Genomic DNA, 22,693 nt, shown 5'->3' on the forward strand with positions numbered 1-22,693 from the left:
GGCTTCCTCTAGTACCTGCTTTTCCTTCCCCATATCTGAGCCTCAGGCACCTTTATAAAGTTCTTTTTCTGGCTAGCCTTTCCCAACAGACTGGCTTGACTGGACAGGTTTCCTGGGAGGTCAGCCATTCCCTACTGTTTAGGTATTCTTACCCCAGTAGCTCCCATCGGTTGTTTCCGGTCTTGGAGACATACGAGATGCTCTTGACAGGAAATGTCTGATTCCAGTGGTGCTGACAAGTCAGTGACACTGTGGTTTGCATGGTTGAACCAGAAATACCAAGCTGTACTGACGTGGTGCTGGGATTTCCAAAGCAAGTTTCTTACCTCATGCAGGCAGTCTCTGTGTGAAGAGGAAAATATCCGTGCCAAGCATAGAGACCCATGAAGTTGAAGTAGATAAGGATGATGTTTGCTTCTTTCTGAAAGCTTGCCCAATAGTAAGTGTCATCACGGCTTGTCAAAACCATTGTTCTAATGCTGAATGGAGCACTGCTACTGCAGTATGAAGAACGCTTAGTGTTCCAAATTGCACTGAAATAAATTGTCACAAGCTCTTTTCTTCCTGTATCTCTGTCAGAAGAGTATCTTACTATGTCTTTTAGCGTCCATTTGGAAAAAAACCCTAAATATTGGTCTGTCTCAGAAGATGCTATTAGCAGCTTTCCTTTTGCCCTGATTAATTGTGGGACAATGAATGTAAGGCAATGGCCATGTGCTTAATACCAATTAATCAGAAGATAATAGCAAACATAGACATTCATTAATTTTATAGCTGCTCTGTATTCATTATTTTTCCTGACAGCACTGTAGTAAGCAGGTAGTATCAAAAAGTAGGGTGTATGTGTATATCTCAGAGCATTTGTTTAAACATTCTTCTTTGCTCTGTTATATTTTAAACAATGAGTAGGAGATGAACGTTGACCACTGTATTTTGTTTTATCACTTTCTTGACGACTGAAGGCATTGCTAATAGCCAAGAGCAAAGGGCTTTATATTGGCTAATGGACCCTCACCCTGCTTGACCACATTATCATGTATAATGTTAAGTTTTTTACCATTTCTTAAGAAAGGTTAATTAGTAGATATTTTATATGTGAAGTTCTCAGTCTTTGCACAGATAGCTTAAAGGCTTATACTGCAAGTAAGAATTGTTAGTAACACAGTTGCGATATATGCCAAGCTTCACAGAGATGTGTCCTTTTCCTGTGCTTCTCAGGCAAGAAGGGTCAAGTTGACTGCCTTCAATTCCATCACATGAATCTGGTTTCCCAGGGAAATAAGAAGCTGATTCCCAATGTAGTGGTATTTTGTTCTCTTGAATGTGTGTTGGTGTGTTTCAAGGTATTGTTGGTATAGATGTTAGTCTAATAACATAGAGTGTGACTGCTCTGTGGTTGTTGCTATGTCTGCAGCTCAGTGTGTGGTTACCACCCAACTAATGTGTAGGTAAGCAACTTCATTGCAGGCAGGTAGAGCTTGGTGTGGTTTAGGAAATGGATACCAAGAGCTTACTGAACTGCCTGCTGCTGCATTTATGCTGCTTCTGCTACACAGGCCAGAGCTAAGCTGTAGTCTTATGCTTATGATAGGCTCTGCTCAAATTTGTGTAGGCATGCCAGTTGTTAAAGGAGGTGGGAGAGAAGGTTAAGGCTAGACTTTATTGTTCATAAACCAGCAAAACACAGTAATTTTCTGTAGGTTTTATTATAAGACTTTTTAGCTGTAATGTCAAAGATGACTAGCAAAGGCGAAGACCATACTGTCGCTGTTTTCTTTAAATAGTATCAGTGATCTGTAACCAGGTCCACTTTCATGAGGTAGAGAAAGTGAAATTTAATCTTGTGCCCAAGGCCAAAGGGATAAAATTTATTCTTTCCTGCAACCTGTGGGGTTGCAAGAATTGTGGTTCTTCCACTTTCCTGTCTCTTGCTCCTGTTTTGTGCAGTGTGCTTCCATACCCACCGTGCTTATTAGTCTGCTGGAGCCTGAACAGACTTTCTGTGCTGCAACGTAGAAGATGTGCAAGAGCATTTGAATTGTCAGTCCCTGGTCTGCAGAGTGCTTTAATCCTGAGGGCTTAGGTGTTGAGAGGGCTCTATTCTGATTCCTCTGCTTCGTCAATTATTGTTTTACTTGCCTTGAAACTGAAACTGCAAATACATTGATAAGTGGGTTTTATTCCAGTGTAATTGTAGAGGTATTTCAATAAAGGTGGAAGAATTACCATTTTGCCACTTCTGAAATTGTATTTTCCAGTGAATGGAAAATGTCTTTTGTTGCAGCAGGCTGTTAAAATTAATTTCATCTGGGGGAAGCGAGAGAGAGAGCGCCTGATAAATGGGATTCTGGCAGTTTACATATTGATGACCAAACAGTTCTTTTGGGCTTAGCTAAATCCTGGCTCTAATTTTGATATATGTTTACTTGACTCAGATTTGTCTTGAAAACCATCAGTCTTGCTCAGCTTTGCTAAACTTCTAATCATACTTTATGTAACTGAATATGGTGTTTAGCTGTTTTATAGTTCACTTGACAGTACATTTCAGGTGCTTTATAGGAATCATTACCACTACCTTTTTTTATGAGCTTCCATTTCCTGCTTTATATTTGGTTTCTGAACTTCTGACCAGTGCTTCATACACTCATCCCTCCTTTGGTCAGAGGAGTTTCTCTCCTGATGTTGTGAAAGAAGATAGTCAGAAATGGGTCTGTCAGGAGAGCTGGTTTAAGGTACAGGTTTTTTTTTTTATTGATAGACACCTGGACCCAAAAGATCACATACTTTTTGTGGCTTGTCAGAATTGCAGCTAAGAATTGGGCTGTTCCCCTTGGAAACTGTGATACCAGCCCTGAGGGCTAACCTGGACTTAGAAATCTGATCTCTTTGTCAGGAATGACAACTTCATCTTAAAATACATAACTGCTAGAGCGAAAAGGAAAACTTAACAGAAGTTGGACCTATTCTAAGGAAGATATACTGCTTTGTCAAATGAGATTATCCAGAAGACTTGGATTTCACAGAAGTAAAGGAAACATGTAAAGGAAAGAGATCATCTTTAGTTACGTAAGAAATACAAGTATGACAACAGAGTTTATACCAGTATCTTAGTGTAATTTTTCTTACAAATGTTTCCTTATTCTTGTGGTCCTTCCCTCCTCTGTTTAAGTAACTCAAGGCTTTTGTTTGGGTTTTTTTTGTATTGCTGTGATAAGGATAGAACAGGACCCAAGAACATTTCTTAGAGTGTGGCCTTGGGTCAGATTGTGTTAAATGGATTTGGCCGTCTGTTCTTGACAGTAATATATATATGTATATATATACACACATGTATAATTTTTTTTTTTTAAAGAGTTATTTCTTCCTTCTTCATGGTCCTGGTAACTTGGCATTTTAACATAAGATTTCTCAAGTATTTTCTGTAGTCTGACTTTGATTAGGCTCTATCACTTTATTTTTCTTTTTTATGTAGTATTTCCCTCTTAATTTTAGTTTTGCAACTCTAGTAAGAACATGTCATGTTGCAAGATTTGAGCATTAAGTCATGGCCAATTGCGCAAATTTTCCTCCTGCTGTGTAACAGAAATGTACCATAGACTTAGAGTTGTTCAAGATTAGACTTCTATATGAATAATAGTAGTTAAATATAGAGCTTGTATTATGATGACTTCCTAAAGAAAAGAAACAAGCCCTAATCTCACCCAAACAAAATATAGGAGAAATACTGTCATTCTTGTTTGGCTTTTGTGATGTCTCAGTTTCCTAAAATTAATGAAAGTGTGTGTATGTGTGGTTTTAGCAATGCACTGCTTTTTTACTTCAATAAAAATGTATTTAATGGAATCCACACTTCAAATACATATGTGGAATTGGACAGAGGGAGATTCTTAGAACACAGATTATTAAACTTTTAGAAAACTTAATTTATATTAGATTTGGGGGGGGGAATACCTTTTTTTATACCATGTTAGTCTCCTCTCTTTTAATCTTGTTTCTTGAGGAGCCTAAGCTTGTGTAGGCAAATGTTGTCTGTTCATCCCCCTGTGTGTGTGTATCCCTTTTTCAGCTTTTTAATAATTTCTAAGCCCATAGGCCAGTTACGGTAAAGTATGACTGAAGAGTAGATGTCTCAGAGATGTTACTTTTCAACAATTTGAGACACACTTACTGCCTTCCTAGTTGAGAGCATGGCCACATGCCACATGCCACAAATTTATCTTTTATTGAATGTCATTACTGTTTTGATGATCTAAGTAAATAGGCAAGGTGAAAAGTTGTGATTAGGGGTAGAATCTCTTATTAGATCAATTGAAGTAGAGAAACTTGAGGGTACCTAAGCTTTTTGCCTGCAGAACTCCTCTTGCTATCTGTCTTTTCTCTCGTGAAAGAATCTGCAGGGAGAGACGTGGGAAAACAGGCTGCTTTTTTTGTTCTACTCGTAACAGAAGTATATTTGTCTGAAAAATCTTTTTTTTTTTTTCTGAAAGAAAAGAAAAAACTGAATTGGGTGAAGAGACAGAAGAGTGTTTGCAGGAGAGGTAGAAATCAGTCGGTTTTCTTGTTTTGCTTTCTTGATCCCACAAGCCTTTTGCAGTGGAAATATGCTGCCAGTTATAATAGAAGCCTTAACTATTTCTGCTGACACTTTGTAATTACCTCTTGTTTTCCTTTGGTGTGAATCTGGGCAAACGAAACACACGTTCTAAGAGAAATTGTGAACTACGTTCCCCGTTCTGTAAGCATTTGTGAATGCGCTTAATTTTATTCATGCAGATAAAATTTATTATTATTAGAATTCTCTACACAATAAAGTTCTTGCTTATATGGGGATTTCTATGGCTTTACGTATTCACTCCCCCTTTCCTTCTCCTCTGCTGTTGTCCTTCTCCCCCCCCATTTTTCTATATGAATCAAAATAGATCTGAATGGCAATTTATATTGGAATTTTACTTTTGCCTTTCTTTCAATTTACAGCTGTTTTCTTCCAGAGTTCTAGTACAGAATCTGTACAGTATGTTCTGCAGTGATATAAATATATTGCATGAATTTTTATTGCAACTTGCACAGAGGGTGAAAATACACTTCCAATGTAATTTGTTCTTTTTTTTTTTTTCCCCATAAGGTCATCAATCATCATGTGTAGATTAACGAAACAGATTTTATTCTTCAAGGCACCAAATGAACTTGTTGCCTTTTCTTGATTAGTGATTAGTGATGTTTTTACCTGAGGAAATGGAGGTCTCATTTAATGAAAAAAAAGAGAGAGGAAGGAAGAAAGAAAAGAGAAAAAATTAAACCACATCCTGCTGACTACATTCAAAATTTAGACATAACAGCTAAAATGGGAAATCCCTCTAGATCTCTTATTTCCTACTTAAAATCGAGTTGTCTTACCAAAGCAAATTGTGTGAAGAGACATGACATAAAAGTATTTGACTGTCAGAAATGTGTGGTATTGACAAGTTTTCATTTCTTTCTGCAGATATTGCTGTCGTAGAGATGAGTGACGCCTTCCGCCAGCCTTCCCTGTTCTACCACCTGGGAGTCAGGGAGAGCTTCAGCATGGCTAACAACATTATTCTCTACTGTGACACGAACGCAGAGTCTCTGCAGTCACTGAAGGTAGCTCTGAATGGAAAAATGGGGTGTGCTGGGGGGAAGTCATGGTTGGCCCAACTCTTGAAGTTTCTCTGTTTCCGTAGGAAATACAGATGCCACTTGTGGTTCACAAAAAGATAGCAAAAATATTCTGAGGCCTGGAAAACACGGCCACAGTGAAATGCTGAAAAACCCAGTTTAGTTTTCCTAAGAGTAAGATTTAGATGACTTTGTCACAGTCTATTAAATACCTAGGTGTTAAATGGCAATCTGTGAAAACAGAAGTTTGAAAAATTTCAGGTGAGAAATTAAAGGTTTTATATTATTAATGGTTAAAATACACAGTTTTGTCATTCAAGGGAATTAGTGGTGTTTGTTGTAAATTGTTACAGTAATAACAATTGGGTGAGAATGGTAGTATATAAGGACAGCAAAATAATCCTTAAGCTTTAGCTCCTGTGTAAAATAGCAGTTTTCTGGCCAAACCTGATGGGACCCCACATGGCCTCTGGTATGTCTTGCTGAGTTACAGATGTTAACATCTGGTACTTGCAGAATTGCTGTGCTGGAGATAACCAGCAGCACAGCAGAGTTAGTAAAAACAAAACTTGTGCCTGGTACTCAGGACTACAGTTCAGAGTATGGTGGGCTGGTTTAAGGCAAGCCGGTGGTTTAAGATAATCTATGAGGCTGTGAATTGTGTCAGCCAAGGAGTTGATACTTACTTCCTCCTGCTGACTCTACTAAAGGTTGAGTAACTTTCATGGGGGTGAGAGAGGGCAGACAACTTGGATGGCGGTCTTTTCAATTACTTCCCTTCCATCAGATTCATTGGCTCTGTTCAGGAGGTGTGTTATGCTGTTTATTGCACTTCCGCTCTAGGCATTGCTGAAAAGAAGCATTTTCGTAAGCAGCTTGGTGAGTCAAACTGCAATCTGAGCACTGTTGCCTCTCATGAAGGGTTTGCTTCCACTGCTTCTGGCTAGTGAAGGATATTTGCTTTTGATCCTGTCCCATTATTTGCAGCTTAGCCCTCTGTTGGGAGGGACATACCTTGAGTAAATCAGTTTCTTCCCCTGCTCTTCCCTCCAGATTTTCTTGGCCAACTAGACTGGTCGCAATGCAATTATTTCCTTTCTTTTTGCAACACAAAGAGTATACAGATAAAGCCCTAAAAATAAAACTGCTAATGACAAAAGACCTATCTGTGGCTTGAATTCAGTTACGCAAGTACAATGATCTACAGTATAAGCAGAGCAGAATTTCATTGTACTGGGTAAGGAGCCAAATACCCAACTCCCACTGAAAATCACTTGGAGTGAGGCCCCAGGCTTCCTTGGGCACTTGGGAGAACTTTTTACTGGTTTAGGAGCTAGACTTTGCAAACGGGTCACGTGCAGGGTTCCCACTGATATCAGTGGAATCCCATGCAAAGGGAGACTTGGATGTCTCAGTTGCTACTGGTACAGTGCCCACTGAAAGACTCCCCTTGAGTTTTCTTTAGCTTTGAGCCAGGCCCATGTTTCTACTTTTAATAGTTTGCAGGAAAGTCTTCAAGAGTAAGATCCCTTCCTTATTATTTAGTGACTGCCTGAAAAAAGTAGTTGTAGACATGCTTGGACATCTTCTGAGGCAATGTTTGTTACTGTATTTGTTACAATCACCAGACAGGGTAGAAGCAGTGCAGGAATGTGTGTGCCATTTTAATCTTGTATAGAAGGTGGTGGGTTCAAAAACTGAAAATGATCATGGAAACGCAGGAGATACAAAACTGCAGCACATGATTTAACTGGGGTACAAAGTAATATAGGTAAACTTTCGCTGGTGGAATATTCCACTATATAAACATTCAGGTCAGGGTGGACAGGGCTTTGAGCAACCTGATCTAGTGAAAGATGAATCCCCTGGCATGAGCAGGGACAACTAGATGATCTTTAAAGGTCCCTTCCATCCTAAACCTTTCTATGATTCTATATATGTACATGTGTAGGTTTGTATATTTATGTGTATGTTTATATTTATGTATATTTATGCATATAAGTATAGATATGTGTGTGTATCTATGTCCCCTCAACACGGGGAAGAGAAGTTTTATGGAAGCCTGACTTATGCAACATGAAAAGTACAAGGTGCCTTAGTTTGATGCTGTGTTAGTTTTTAATGCTGTGGTGTAGCTGAAGCTGCTTAGTGGTCCCAGTGGCGGAGGTGTAGCGTAGCCATCTGATAAATCTGGCAGGGTTATCAGTTGGGATCAGAACTTGCTGACAAATTTTCCTGAAAGCAAGGTCACTGTCCACAAGTGGTTCGCACTTGGGCTGTACCACCCATATTAGAGTGCAAGAACCAGCTTTTCCCATCTGTGTGTTCTCTGGCTTCTTGTTCTCTGAAACTTTACATTTAAAATGTGAAGATACATTCTTTGCATCAGATTTATTAGAGCAATGTGAATTTCAATCACTTCTGGAATATTTTAAAGCCTCGTTAGAAATACTGCTTTTATTGTTCTTCTCAGTTTCTTCTGCTGGCAGCAAAATGTTACTTACAATATTTAACTTCTCAAATACAAGTATATGTGTATTAATAGTCAACTTTTGGACAGCGTCCCTTTAGGAAAATTTACATAGGGAGGAGTATGTACGTGTGTGCATGTATATGTATATACAGATGCACACACTGCATATGCTCCTGTGTATGTATAGGATGTATGTATCTACTTGGTTCCATAGTTGTTTTGTCTCTCCTGAGACAATACTTGTCTTCTATGCCTGTCAAGTCAATATAAACCATCTACCAACCAGCCTTTTCTTGTCATGTGTCTGTAAACATTAATATTAGCAAGTCATACTGATCAGATATCTTTCCTAGTAGTTGTTCAGTGCTATCAACATAAGGTTTTTTCTTCTTTTTTATTCCAGGAAATTATTTGCCAGAAGAATAATGTAAGTATGATTTCTGTGTGCCAGTTGAATTCCAGACATTCCAAACTTCTGTTCCATTTAATGTTGTTTATCTTATATTTTCCACTTGAATCATTTAACACTCTCCTACTGTATTCTACAGAGTTAGATGCAGAATTCTAGAAATCCTAGCAGCAAATCTGTGTATATCACTTTGTTGCTAGGTACCAGGCTCACTTCTTACCTTGCCTCCATCTATCAGTGGTATTCTCCTTGCTGCTTTTACTTGGCTGTTACATTTTTTCACGCACTATTTACATCTGTCATCTTGCGGTTTTTTTCTGTTGCCTTTTTTGTACAGTGTTCTCTAGTGTGTTTTAAAAAATACAGTATTGAACAGGAGAGTTATTTGGAAACTGATGCTCATTTTAGAAACCCATAGCTACAGCTATGGAAATATATATATTTATAAAGAGACTGAGTGTGTGTATGTATTTCTGGAAGTTGAGTCCTGGAGCCTGTTAGTCCTAGTGCAGTGCAGATCCCAGTAGTCTGTGACTGCTAGTCATTAAACTGTAGTTTGGCATCCCTCTGGTTTCTGAGGTTGGCCTTGCAAATCCCCCTTCCCTTTTTCACTCCTAAGTTCAAGGGAGGCAGACCTGTGACTGAGAACACTGCTTTCTCAATGTGGTTTGTGCTGGGGCAGCAGGGCCAGTCATGTCAGAATATCCATCTGGCATGTTGAGTTGTTCTTGGCTTCACTTTTGGACTTACTGGTGGACATATATGCTAAGTTATAATTTTATAGTGATTAGTGTGCAGGTATCCTGAGGTGCTATGTGTATGCTGTACAATTCCATATGTTTGAATTGACTTTTCTAAGGGGCATGTGAAGTATTTGATTTTAGAAATTGGTCATGTTTTATTTGCCACAGTGTTAAAATTGCCATAAAAACTGCTGTATTCCTGGTTTTACTTTTTTATTTAACAGTGAAATTCAGAGATTAAGTACTGACTTCTGCCAGTATGAAATGTGATTCTTTGAAAAGGATCTACTATAGCTGATAAGAGTTTCTAAAGATGGCTTCAAAACCATTGCAAGCTTTGGCCCTAATGCTGCATTTTAAGTTACATATTTTTTTATTTAAAAAAAAAGCAAAGAGGGTTCCATATAGAGTTTCTGTGTAACTCTTAACCAGAGCTTTTCAGAGACTCACAGAATGCTGTGAATGATGTGCTAGACTAAAAACCTCTTGCCTTTCTGTAATGAAAGTGGGGTAAATGATCCGTTAGGCCTTGACACAAAATGAAAGAGAACAGTAAGGCCTTTCTTGTAAGTGAATGTACTGCATTCTGTATTTTTATTCTGGTGGCCCAGGATCTAGGGAAAATGATGTGTGACTAATGTAATGTCCTTGGAAGGGTAGGAGGAAGAGCTCTGTTAGCAGGAAGCCAGCAGGAGATGACTGGTACAGTAAAGAGGAGATGTTGTCTTGTCCTGTTTTTAAATGACAGTCAGTGAAGCTCAAGGAGAGGTATGATAACTTGGCCTTCATGTGTTTGAGAAAGGATTGTTCTGTTTTCCATTTAAATTTGGATAGGTGGCTGTGAAACTGTCATTTATCACTTCTTTAGAAGTGTTTCAATGTACGCCACAAAAAGAATGTGTTCCTTGAGAGTCTCAGATGTTTTCAAGCACACCCACATAACATCTTTTCTGGGAGGAAGTATTTTCCCAGGGATTAGAACAGGGAAGTCAGTGAAACTGGCTTAGCAACTCTGCAACTAATTTATTTTTTTCTCCTTTTTCCTTGTTTTTGGCATGATGTCAGCCAAATTACCTGGAAGTAGACTTCTCACAGTGTTGATGCATGCCTAACTATTGAATATAATTCCCACTTCATGAAGATCATGTTTCTTCATAAATTGTAAGACTCTTGGATAAATGGGTATGACAAAGGTGCTGTTCTTGAGAGGCTGTGACTGTGATGCCCACCCTTACCAAAAATAGTCATATGAATGGTTATGTGAGGTTGCAGATATGAAAAAATTAAATTCACATACGAATAAACCAGGAGTTTAGCCTGCTGTTCTAGAACATGTTTTTTAATAGCATGCAAACATCAGCTGTAACAGGACAATGGTATCCCTGGCACCAGGAGATTAAAAAGGCTGCAAAACAAATGTGTGTGTGTATATATATCTGTCTAACTGAAATGCCTTGTGTTTGCTTTTCCTGAACTTTGTATCCCTAAAACTAGTGAGGAGAAAAAAAAAAATCCATTCCTAACTGTTCTGTTCTTTGTTCTGACTGGATTTTTGCTCTTCCTAATAATAGTCAATACAATGTTGCATAGCCAGGATAAGCTGCCTGGAGCCTGTCAGGGCAGAGCAGTGCAAGATAACATAGGCTCATTTCCTGTTATATGTGGTTTTATAGCTATTTAGTTGGACCTTTTCCAAATGTTGCAGTGATACCAAAACCAGACATATTTACAGGCAGTGATACTTGTGACAGGAGGCAGTTACTTTGATATTTGAAAGCTTAAGTTTAGTTTTTGCTGTTATCTGATTTTTGAGGTCAACCAAGCAGCAGAGGCATTCTAGAAATTGCTAGTAAAGAGTTTCAGTCACAAGGAGATGTTGGTATAAAGGTTACAGTTCATGGCTGTACTTTGCTTGTTTCAGCTCACCAGTTGTATTGCATCCTAATTCTCCTCAGTTTGAATTTTACCAACTTCAGAAAAAAGCTGCAGGTCAGGTTCCAAGTGGCCATTTATTCAATTTTTTTAAAATTTCACTCCTTGCTGAATCTGAGAAAGTTTAACGTGCATGCATTATACATATGGTTTGCAACCAATCGCAGTAAGTAACACCTCTCTACACAGTGCTCACCCCTCAGTTCAGGCTGCTTGCTTGTGCCAGGCTGAAGTGGGAGGTAGGTTGCCTCGGGGGCTGCCAGGGGTGTGAGTACAGCTGCTGGCCCGATCTGAAGGGCGACTGGGGGGCAAGGGGAACCCTTCTGCTGGGCAGCTGACTCGCAGTAGTGATTAAGCATCCGGGTTAATGTTGTACAGCTGGGGACTATTCTTAGTGATTTTCTTTTCTGACACTTGGAGGGATCAGAGATTGTAGTTTTTATTGGTTTTCCATGACCCTTCCTAACTGTGTCCTGTTTAAGGTGTAGCTTGGGAGACAGGTTGGTGTAGTGTTTCTTCAGTGGGAGTGAGAGCATGGGTGACCCTGGATAAGGCGTGCCAGAGGTGCTGCAAGCTTGAAGCCTCCATACAGGTACTGCTAGAAGACTGTAGATCCCATAGGATATGTTTAGCTATTGGTCTCTTTCGCTGTGGAAATAGGGGGAAATATTTTTAATACTGCTCACCCAGCTGAGAAATGATTTGGGACAGTTTGATTTTTGGTATCCATATATGTAAAAATGCTATGTAGTAACATTCCATAAATATTTTGTTGATGATGACAATTGGGGTGTTTATTGTTATTTATGATACAGCACTATCTCTTGTTAATTTTTTTTATTTTTTGAGTTCTTTGACTATTATATTTGTTAGAACATTTTCCTATCTGAGTATGATGAAAGGACCATACAAAGCCTATGCTGATTTTTAACAAGCATTTAGAATGTGGCGTGGCTGCAACAGAATGTTATTGCTGGGCCTATAAAGAAAGAATATATTCCCAAATAAAATGGGAAGTATTTAAAAGAGTAGACCCAGTCTCTGTGCTTCAGTTCATTTGGGGTGTGAGGCTTACTTATGTTCCTTTTCAAATCAATAGCAAGGCTGTCATTCATGTGAGTGGGATTTGCAGTAAACCCAGACTGAGTCTGTATTCATTAAAACATCAGCACATGTTGATTTACCGTGTGTTTGGGCAATGGAGTGAATAGATTTAATAGCTTGGTTTAGGATTTTGCCATCTGCTACATGTAACACCACGTGCAGTCAGAGAATTACCTTTAAGAAAAATCTCATCAGGAAAATTGAAATAAGAGCAGATATTTCTCAGAATAACTAGTAAGAGAAATGCAAAAAAGCTGATCTTAATTAGAGGAGAGTCAGCAGGAAGAACGGTTCCTACTGTGAGAAATACTGGCTATTTTTATTACCTCAACTGATTTTATTTATTTTAAAAAAAAGTTACATTGGATGCTGACCTGAAGCTTAGGCATGTAGATGGGATTCTGCTAGATTCTGCCATCCATGAGTAGAGCATCATGGTTTCATTTGGGGGGGTTTTTGTTTTCTTTGACACTTCTTGTCTTTGAAGGCAGCTTTCTTCTGTTTGTGGCTATTCGACTGTTAAATGATTCCAACAGAGCAGTGTTGGTAAAGAGCCTCAGGGAATTCAGAGGACTGCACACCATTGATTCCCTGAGATTTTGCAGATTTTTTTCCCTCATTTTGAGGTAGAATTCAAGATCTGAGAATTAATTCAGCAGAACTCAAATGCTCATTTTTATAGCATCGTGTCTTATTCTGTACAACTTTCAGAGAAAAATTTTCTGTACTATGTCAGATGTATTTGTCAGGGAAAGAATAGTGTTTACCTTATTGCATAATCTTCTTTCTGAGAAGACATGGTCTCCAAGTTGAAGTCACAAAAGGCTGTCCCTTTTACAAGTAACAGTTTTGTATTAGAGGGGGATATTGAAAGAAGGGCTGGTTTATATTCTTATTGTGATCGTATGCTATGCATTTTTATTATCTCTTAAATACAGATAGGTGCTATATTAATTCCTTTTCAGAAACTGAGAAAGGATATCGAACAAGAAGGAAGTGCTTAATTTTCCAGTGACCAGTAGGTCTAGCTAGGAGCTGGATAGTCTTAAATTCTGTAACTATAGAGCTATTAAGACAATCTTAGGCTGTATTTAAACTGAAATTACACATGCTCTGGAATTGTTTAATTTTGCACAGTAAACGAGGAAGGGGCATTAGAAAAAATATAAACTGATTAAAACATTTGCAAAAGTGATTACAGATGTTGTCCCTTTGTGATAGATATTTATGCATGTGTAGCTGGCTCCAGCCAGTACTTTTGCCTTCTGATTAGTCTGACTGATTTGGTGAAGTGGGCTGTGACACAGATAGTCTTTCTGAAGGTGGCCTAATGTTGCCAGGTACTGAGTGTGCTGGCCCAAAGCCTTCAAAGATATGTATGTTCGTATCTCCTAGATATAACTAGTTCAGCTGATCTGAGAGCTCAGGCCAAGTTTACCTTATCTAATGTCTTGAATTCTTGTGCATCAGGCTGAACCATAGTAACTATCTGTACGCACACTCATGGCCTGTCCCAGCCCCTGATGTTTTCAGTAATGCCTTTCACCTTACAACTCAGGTGACCTGCACTTTCTAACTTTCATTAGTGTAACTTGAGCTTTTGAACCTTAAATAATAAGGGATTTATAAAGAAAGAGGGTTGGAAAATGGAACTTCTAGTACCTGTTTTAGTTGGGGGGGTCTATTCCTGTCCACTTTTGAAGCCCCTTTATGCTACTCATATTTTTTTAAAGGGTGTTGATGTGACTGAGAAAAATGACAATTGGATTTAAGGTGTCACTCCTTCAAAAATTGCCCATTTTTCTTGAATGGCTTGATTCTGTTCTTTTGTTGTACATGGTATGGCAAGACAGAGGAAGGGATCAAAGGAAAATGACAATTCTGTCTTGGGTGCTCAGCAAACTTAGAACATAGAGTGAAGTTAATTAGGGTTAGGAAAGAATATCAGTTTGTGAGATCAGAGTTGGTATGGAATGTTACAGGACAGATTTTAATAGGATAAGTGGAATATATTTCACTTCTAAGTGAAATAATGTGCACTAATTTGAAATGTAAAGCAGTGTGTGAGCAGATAGGAAGTATGTGTCAGAAAGACCACCCAATCCTTTCTGACTTAAATTAGTGTAGCTTGTATTTTGACAAAGAAAGGTGAGGAAGGAAGTAAAAGAGGTTGCGTAGCCTGGGAATGGGGAAAGAAGCAAGTTGTTCACTCTGCTTTGGGGAAAAAGGTTTAGAACTGTCTGATATTGGACTTAACTCCTCAGCTACTCTGCCTCCACAGCCTGGTGCTCTCGGGCTCCCATCCCAGTTGTTGCCCAAATACACTTGGAGTTGGGCTCTTTGTAGTTAGAATTTGTGATGGTGACAAAGTATGTTTCTCCATAGTGGGAGACCATAGACTTTATTATACAAGAGCATTCTTGCTGTCACTGTTATCTTATCTTTCTTCCACCACCACCTTTAATAAATAATACGTAACTTTTGATTCTCTTTCTTTTCTTTTGTCACCAGAGCTACTGCATGTGTGCCTTTGTCAGATTCATCTGTTAAATATCTAATGTATTCTTTAGCTAGGAAAGTGAAGTTGAGGTCAAGATTTCTTCTATTTCTTAGCTTTACTGCAAGTGGGTTTTTTCTATTTTTTTTAAAGCCTATTTCCTAAGGAACTGAAATTTTAAAATTTGTACTGTTTTTTCATCCTCCACCCTCTTTCTGTATCTGCCTGTTTGTCTGATGAATTTCAGCCAAATTTGAGAGGTTTCAGAGATACAGAGCTCCCCACAAAATATAACTGTCTAGGTTAACAACCAAATTAATGTCCTGGCTGAGGGAAAGGCCACTGTGTTACCACACTGCTTGCCAACAAGGATCAAGATGAGGTTCTACCTTGAGACAATTCCCCAGGAACCCTGGGGGCCATCTGAACAACTGTAAATTGATTTTATTTTCTTCTGTTTTCTTCTCATGTAGTGATTTCTCCTGTCTTTTACTGTTGAGTTCTTCGTTGTCCGCTGCTTTGAAAGACTACTGAGTCTGTGTATCTTCTGTAGCAGGCTCTATGATATATCTAGCTTTTTCTTTTCCTCTCAGGTAGCGTAAAAAATGCATGTAAAATAATTTTTGCTCCCTCTGTTGTTCAACTAAAATAGATAGCTATTTCCTACAGAAGGTGCACTCAAGATCAGTTAGTAAGAGCTCTTGCTCAGTAATGGGCTCAGGCACTTGGCCTCTGCAGGAAGAGTAGTTTTCCTGCTTGTAGGATTATTTATGAAGACTCCGGTACTGTCTCTGTGGGTGGCCTGACCATTATGCCAGGATAAACTTCAGGTTCTGTGGATTTCAAACGCTGGAAACATCCTTTTTCAGAGTAGATTTTTAATTAAGACCTGAACTTTGGAAACAGTGTGCCAGAGGTCTGAGAAGGCCTTCCTGCAAGCAGTCTTGAATTTATTTTTAATGCACTGAATAAACGTTAGGAAGTAAAATGCTTGCCCCAGGATATCTGTAGCTACTTCACCCATTTTCTTGGCTCTGACTTCCCAAATTACTTCTCCTTTATTTAAAAAAGGAAAGTTGGAGAACAGTCTGCCTATGCTTAATAATGGCTCCTGTGCTAGTCACTGCCCACCCTTGTCCTGTAATTGCTGAAACCAGTTCCAGCAAATTCGTAATTTCCTCTCTGCTTTTGACTGTGGGGCTTATTAAGTTTTATCAGGGTCAAAGGTTCATCCATTCATTCTTGAAAGTGTGTGCTAGCATATGCTTGAGTGGAAGTGTCCATTCAGTTCTCCGTCGTAAAGATGAGCAGTCTGGGTTCTAGCATCACACTCCTTCATTGCTTGTTAAAAATACTGTCATACACTTCCCAGTTCTCAAGTTTCCTTTGAAACTGCTACACTCATGCACAGAAAAATGTGTCCTAGCTATTTGCCTGTAATAGTTTGCAGTTCTTGGGAGAAGAAGAGTAAATTCATCCTTGTGTAAGTCTCTGTATACAATAATCTCCAACCAAGTTCTGGGTTAGTTGAGCTCAATGGACCTCGTGTGAATGCCTGCATCAATTACTTTTACATTTTACAGTTTGTCTATATACCTCAGAAGTGAGGGTGGGATTGCCTTTATAGCGAGGTCTTATAGTTTCATAGTATAATAGGTGTAATTAAAAAAATAAAGTAATTCCTGTACTCTTCATAGCCAATCTCTGATCTGTACACAAACATATGTTTACTGACATATCTGTACATGTACATGTTAATACAGACTAGAATACCTCAATCTTTCCATTTTTTTGAAAATCTAATAATGCATGTTAAAATAAATCTTTTTTTTAAGCACACAACTGGTATTGTGCATTTGAAAACCATTCAGTCACTGCCCTCTCAAATGTGTGGAGCTTAGCGTGCCAGGGGAGTCTCTGAAGTGATGTCCTCATTGCTGAATTGACTTCTGGGAGAGCAGAAGCAGCTGACCAGAATGTAATTAACCTTGGAAGTAATTTAGGGGTACCAAAATGATAGGTCTCAAGAATTGCTTTTGTAAGTCTTTTCTTGCTGGGTTTCTGGCCAGTTCAGTAGTAGAGTCTGAGCTTTGAGAGTCAAATGGCAGAACTCCTCCTGACTTTGATGGTGTGCTGTCTCATAGTTAAGACCCCTCAGACCACAAATATTCAGCAAGCTTTCTATGTGTGTGAATCTGCAGCCACACACATACAACAGGCACCAGACATCTTGCCTTCCTCTTTCTTGAAAGATAAACTTAAATGGGTTTTTTTTGGCAAAGTATCTGTCATACATTGATATATAGAAATCAATACAGTTTAGCAATGCAAAGATGTTCTGTAAGTGATTATTCTGAAATATATATGGTTTTAAGTCCCACTGGCCAGGAAGGTTTGCTACATAGCAGGGAATTTAATTTGTCTTTGTTATGCTAAACTATTTGAGTCATTTTGCAGTTCATAGGAGGATTAGTTTTTCGTACAGTTTTCCTGTTGTGAGGCAACTAACTTGTGTTCTTGTTTTCAACATCTGTGAGACTAACTATACTAAATTAGAGTGCTTGCTCTCTTCTGAACATCAGTCACCTTGAAAAGAGTGTACGTCAGCTTCACGTGAGTCCGCCTGCTGCTTCAGGGTCACTAGGATGTGCCCTCAGAATTGTTTTGCTGTTGAGCCAATGACTATTTTAAGGTCAACGTGATGCTTCTAAAAAGACTCATCTTACAGAAAACAGTTCAGAAATCTGAAAGAATACATTTCAGTTGTATATCATATTTGAGATAAAAAGTGAACTTACGTAATTCTAGGCTTCATAGGTGAAATCTTGGTCTTGCTGAAGTAAGCAGCAGATCTCCCTTTGACTTTAGCAGGTAAAATTCTGCAGGTAGTATATGCAGTTGTTTTACGCTTAGGCTTGTCAAACCATAACTGCACTAAATATTGCACCTTGTTTCCCTACAGATGTGCACTGGTAACTACATATTTGTTCCTTATATGATAACTCCACATAACAAGGTGTACTGCTGTGATAGCAGTTTTATGAAGGGACTAACAGAACTGATGCAGCCCAGTTTTGAGTCACTGCTTGGGCCTATATGCTTACCACTGGTGGATCGATTTATTCAGCTCTTGAAGGTGGCTCAGGCCAGTTCAAGGTGAGTTGTCTTTTTGTACCCCTGTGTAAAGTTAATATATTCCTGCTGGCAATATAAAGGTCAGGCTCTTGCTTCAGGATGATGTGATGTTTTGCCTTCTGTTGAGACAAATTGATAATTAATAATTTAGCTTGACCAGATCTCTTTATTGACACCGCTCTATCAATAAATGTTCCACATATACATTGTGGGAGAACTGCAGGGCCAGAAAAACAAGTGCAAGGGACCTGTCCCAGATTGCTCATGTGAAGTTGTTTCTCTCCAGCCAATATTTCCGGGAGTCCATTCTGAATGACATCAGGAAGGCCCGTACCCTCTACACAGGCAGAGAGCTTGCAGCAGAGCTGGCAAGGATTCGACAACGAGTGGATAATGTTGAAGTCTTGTCTGCTGACATTGTCATAAACTTGCTGCTGTCCTACAGAGACATCCAGGTATGAATCCTGTGCTCTAAGATCATTTTAAACATAGTAAATTAAATTACATTCTCAGTGAAATTTTTAGCGTATTTTGCACAGATTTGCTAACAAACTATATGAATAATGCACACTGGTGAAAATATTTTACAGTATCTTCTCTTTTTATTTTATTTTGTAGTTACACTGTGTATTATGTGCCTATACATAGTGGAATGGTGCTGTTATTTTATAACAGCACGTGAAAGGCACACAGCATGTAATAACTCTTCTCCATCTCAGCATTACTGTGTGATGAACAGCCTGTAGTGTGTCCTCCTTCAAGGTTATGGTAGCATTCTGCTATTGATAATGTATATGTATTCTTTGTCACCATGCTTGTGACATTTATCATGGAAATATAGTATGTTCATATGTATTTCAGATTCTGGAATGGTGCTAGTAATTGCTTACTTTGTTATATGTAATTTCAGCAGTTGCTTCTTAAACACTTTGAAGTGGTTTTGTTTTGTTGTTTTTTTTTTTTCTTTTAAAATATGTCAGAGCAAAATACTTTAAAAACTGTGGCATTGAAAGATTCTTTTATTTTGGTTTTGTGGCTCATGCCTACTTCAGAGTTTTGAGTTGCCTTAATTCAGATGCAGTTAGCACTGTAATGTCTGTACAATATGAACTCTGATATGCGTTCAGTCCCTGAAGCTAACTTTAATTGTGAAACAGATGTACTAAAATTTCTACAGGTCTGTGTTGAAGCAGTACAGGAGACCAAATTGTGTTTCCCTGCTAAATACTGTGCATATTCACATTTCTGATGAGTGCCAGTCTGTTTACAGTTTGAGACTGAAGAAACTGAAATCAACAAAACTTAAAATGAACTGGAAATACTTCTTAGTATGAAGTAATAGGTGCTTAGGTGAAAGAGGAGTTTATATAGGCATACCTCAGTACAGCCACTTAAAACTTCATTATTCCCTTCTTTTGGAAGGATTATGATTCCATTGTGAAACTGGTGAAAACTTTAGAAAAACTGCCTACTTTTGACTTGGCTTCCCACCACCATGTGAGGTTTCATTATGCGTTTGCGCTGAACAGGTAAGAATCTACCCTCCCTTCCATTAATGAGAACTGCAAACTCCATGCTGAGTTGGTAATCCCAGGTGAAGTTCCCTGCTGGAATCTTCATACGCAGGTCTAGGGATTTTCACTGAAGCAGCGTTGGGGACTCTGAGCTTCGTGATCAATCTAAGATTTTGTTTTCTCTTGTACTGTCAAATTTAATTCCTTTTTCCTTTAATGTGTTTGATTTGTCTTTCCATAGGTTTGCATAATTTTTTTGTTTCAGTACCTAAATTGGAGCAGTATTTTTACCTCTAAAATACACTTTTAACATTGCTGTATGAGTGGCAGTGCTGCAGCATTTGTGCTAACTTAGACATCATCTCATTCAAGTTTGAGTTCTGCTAGTGTCAGGAGACAAGAGGAGAACTTTCATCAAATGTCCTTCAGAAGATTTTATTATATTATAATAATGTTTTTCATGTTCTCTGATAACATGCACAAAATGTGACACATGGAGCAACATGCACTACTTTCCTGGGTTAAATGAGAGCTAAGCCTAGATTTTTTTCTTTTTTTTTTTTTTTCCCAAGGATACTGGCAATTGGACAAGGAACTAAAAGGGGAGTTTTTCAGAGAAAATCAGAGGTTTTCTGCTCCCCTGCTGTTAACACAATGAACATTTTGCTATTGACATTTAGAGGAGTAGACCAGGTGTCAGCAGGCATTGAAATTCTCAAATACAGAAAATGTCTACAGATCTTTCTACTTGTCACAGATTTGAATATTGTAATTCAGATTTGCTGATGAGGCTCTGCATATCATGTCAAAGGGATGTCAAAATATGTCAGAAGTAACTAGTTGAAAAAATAAACCTGTTTTTGAAAGAAAAAATAAAAATAAAACCCAGCTATCTGGCATCTTTTTGCTGAATAAAATGTCCAGATCCTTTCTTGCTCCTTTACACCAGGTATATGAAGGTATAAATGTTGTCCCCTTTTTGTTCCTGCTTTGCCATAGATATGTGGAGCTTTGCAGATTAAATAATCCAGCATGTATCTGCCACTTCTACATAGCCTTCACAAAGGTCACTAGGTGTACCTTGGAGTTTTAACAAGTTATTTAGACCTCAAGGTTACTTTTCTAAAACAAAGTCACCTTTGAAAACAGGACCTGACTAGTTCACTGGGACACTAAAAAAAACTACAAAACTGCAGTATAATTTTTTTCAGGCAGATAGATGCTTACACTTATTGGTTCTGTTGTGACTTCTTGCAGAATAAAAGGTCTGTTTATAGATGTGACTGTAAGATGTAGCCTGTGAGGGTATCTGTCATACAAACAATCTGCACAGTACCTCCAGAGGAGTTCAGATAAATTTTTTCCTGTCCCTCCCTTCCCTAGATTGTACATTCAACTGGAATCTATGACAGCCATGAAAACATTCATGCTTTGATGTGTGCCAAGAAGGAATTACTTGGGGTAATTGTAGCTTTCTCCTTAATTGAAATATAGAGGATGTTTCCTGAACTAAGGCAGGTCTGGAATACTCTGCCCATATGAATGTTTGCTGCAGAAGAAGATGTCCCTCTTGCTTCTAATCCAGATCGCTGGTACAGAAGGATAGAGTGTCTCAATTAGTCAGGATTAGTCTGACTTGAATGAAGAAAGTGTGTGAAGGCATTGATGATGGAAGAGCAAGCAGAAAGAAAAGTAGGGAGCTCTGTCTCTGGAGACCAGCAAAATGTAAATGGCTCGTATTACAGAACACTGTTGTGTCTTACTCATTTTGTTCTCATTAAGTTCAGCTAGCTATTGGTTTGATCTGGATTAGTGACAGTAGATACAAGATGTGGAAGAGTTAGCCACCTGAAACTCCATTCTGAAAATTGCCCTTCTCTAATGAAAGTCAGCCAAAAAACATAAAGAAGCTGCAGACTTATCTTTGTTGCTTTACTTGAGTGGTCAATACGAGAAGAGAAAACAAAAGGAAGCAAACCTTCAACAACTGGGCAAGAGATCAGTTGGCAGGGGAACTAAAATAACACAGACCTGAAGGAGACTGTTACTTGCTCAGCCAGGAACTCTTGATTTCCTTCCTTGGGGCCTGGGATTGGGAGCACTTGTCGATCTCAGATGAGTACACCAGCCTTGCTGTGCCACTGTAGAAGTACTTGGGGAGCCTACTGCAGCAATGTAGTCTGAGGGGACTTTTCCTAATTTGTTAGAATTTGACTGGTCTGAAAGTTGAGAGGAGATTGCACTAGGTTTCATTTACCTTTCTCATCAGGCTGAGACTTCAAGGTTTTTTCCAACCTAGATGATTCTGTGACATCAGTAGAGGTTGGCCCAGCACCGTAGACTTGCACACTCTATTTGCTTTTTTTTGCTCAGGAAAACAGTTTATACTGTCTGCTCAAACAAGTGCTTTGCTCTATTTTCTTAATTATTTTTTATGATGCAAGTACTCATTCATCCTCAGTTACCCATTCTGCTTGATTTAAACCTTTTCTTCCACATCACTCCCTTCTGTAGCTACATGAGCTCAGAGCTCATGAGCTCAGGTATCATTTAAGAGTACATGTGCCCTGATCTCTCAGGTTTGACGTTGAAACTGCCTGTTCAAATGCATCAAAACTTCAGTATGTCCTTGTAGAGGGGGAAGAAAAATATCCATTACTAAACCTCTGGTCAAGTAGTATCTGCTTTAAGATGTCTGTGACTTCTGATGTGTCTTTTTTTTTTTTTTTCTGGGGTAGCCTTCTCTTTCAGGCTTCTTCAGCGCAAAGCTTGCAGGACAGACACAAAACCACTTTTATATATTCCCCCCAAATTAAAATTGTAGCCACTCAAATGTTACTAGCAATTTCTCTAAAAGAATATAATACATTCCTCAAACCATTGAAGAACAGGTTTGTCTGACAAAGGAGTCATTTGGTTGTTCAATACACAAATATGTAAAAAATTCTAAACTCTTGATACAGAATTATGTATTTATCCAAACTGTGAGTCACCAGGAAGCATCTAATGCTTGCAGTTATGTGGTTCGTTTGTCTGAAGTACTTCTGTTAATATTATCTTATTGGCTTCATTTCTTAATCTTTTCCTATCATGTGAATTCAGTCTGGTTTGTGCTTTTTGTCTTTTTTTGCTTCACATTCAAAATGTATATTAAAAAAAACCCACAAACACAAGATGGAATCTTTTTTCTTTTAAAGCGTGAGTTACTGTGAAAGAAATATCAAATATGAACCCTAGTTTTATATCTAT

At 38.5% G+C, this 22,693-nt stretch overlaps 1 protein-coding gene across 2 annotated transcripts in view; it reads left to right on the plus strand.

Annotated features, from left to right (window-relative positions):
- Window positions 1-22,693, plus strand: part of MAP3K5 (mitogen-activated protein kinase kinase kinase 5) — a 109,673-nt gene that overhangs the window by 26,421 nt on the left and 60,559 nt on the right. The window contains exons 2-6 of one of the 2 annotated variants that reach the window (XM_074818989.1): window positions 5,483-5,622; window positions 8,514-8,537; window positions 17,758-17,951; window positions 18,217-18,385; window positions 19,353-19,459. In XM_074818989.1, coding sequence (XP_074675090.1) covers window positions 5,483-5,622; window positions 8,514-8,537; window positions 17,758-17,951; window positions 18,217-18,385; window positions 19,353-19,459 — 634 coding nt within the window. Of the gene's footprint in view, window positions 1-5,482; window positions 5,623-8,513; window positions 8,538-11,613; window positions 11,787-17,757; window positions 17,952-18,216; window positions 18,386-19,352; window positions 19,460-22,693 lie in introns of those variants that run through there. The other variant, XM_074818990.1, reaches the window with a different exon arrangement.

The sequence above is a fragment of the Strix aluco genome, chromosome 3 (assembly GCF_031877795.1).
Source record: "Strix aluco isolate bStrAlu1 chromosome 3, bStrAlu1.hap1, whole genome shotgun sequence".
In the NCBI taxonomy this organism is placed as follows: domain Eukaryota; kingdom Metazoa; phylum Chordata; class Aves; order Strigiformes; family Strigidae; genus Strix; species Strix aluco.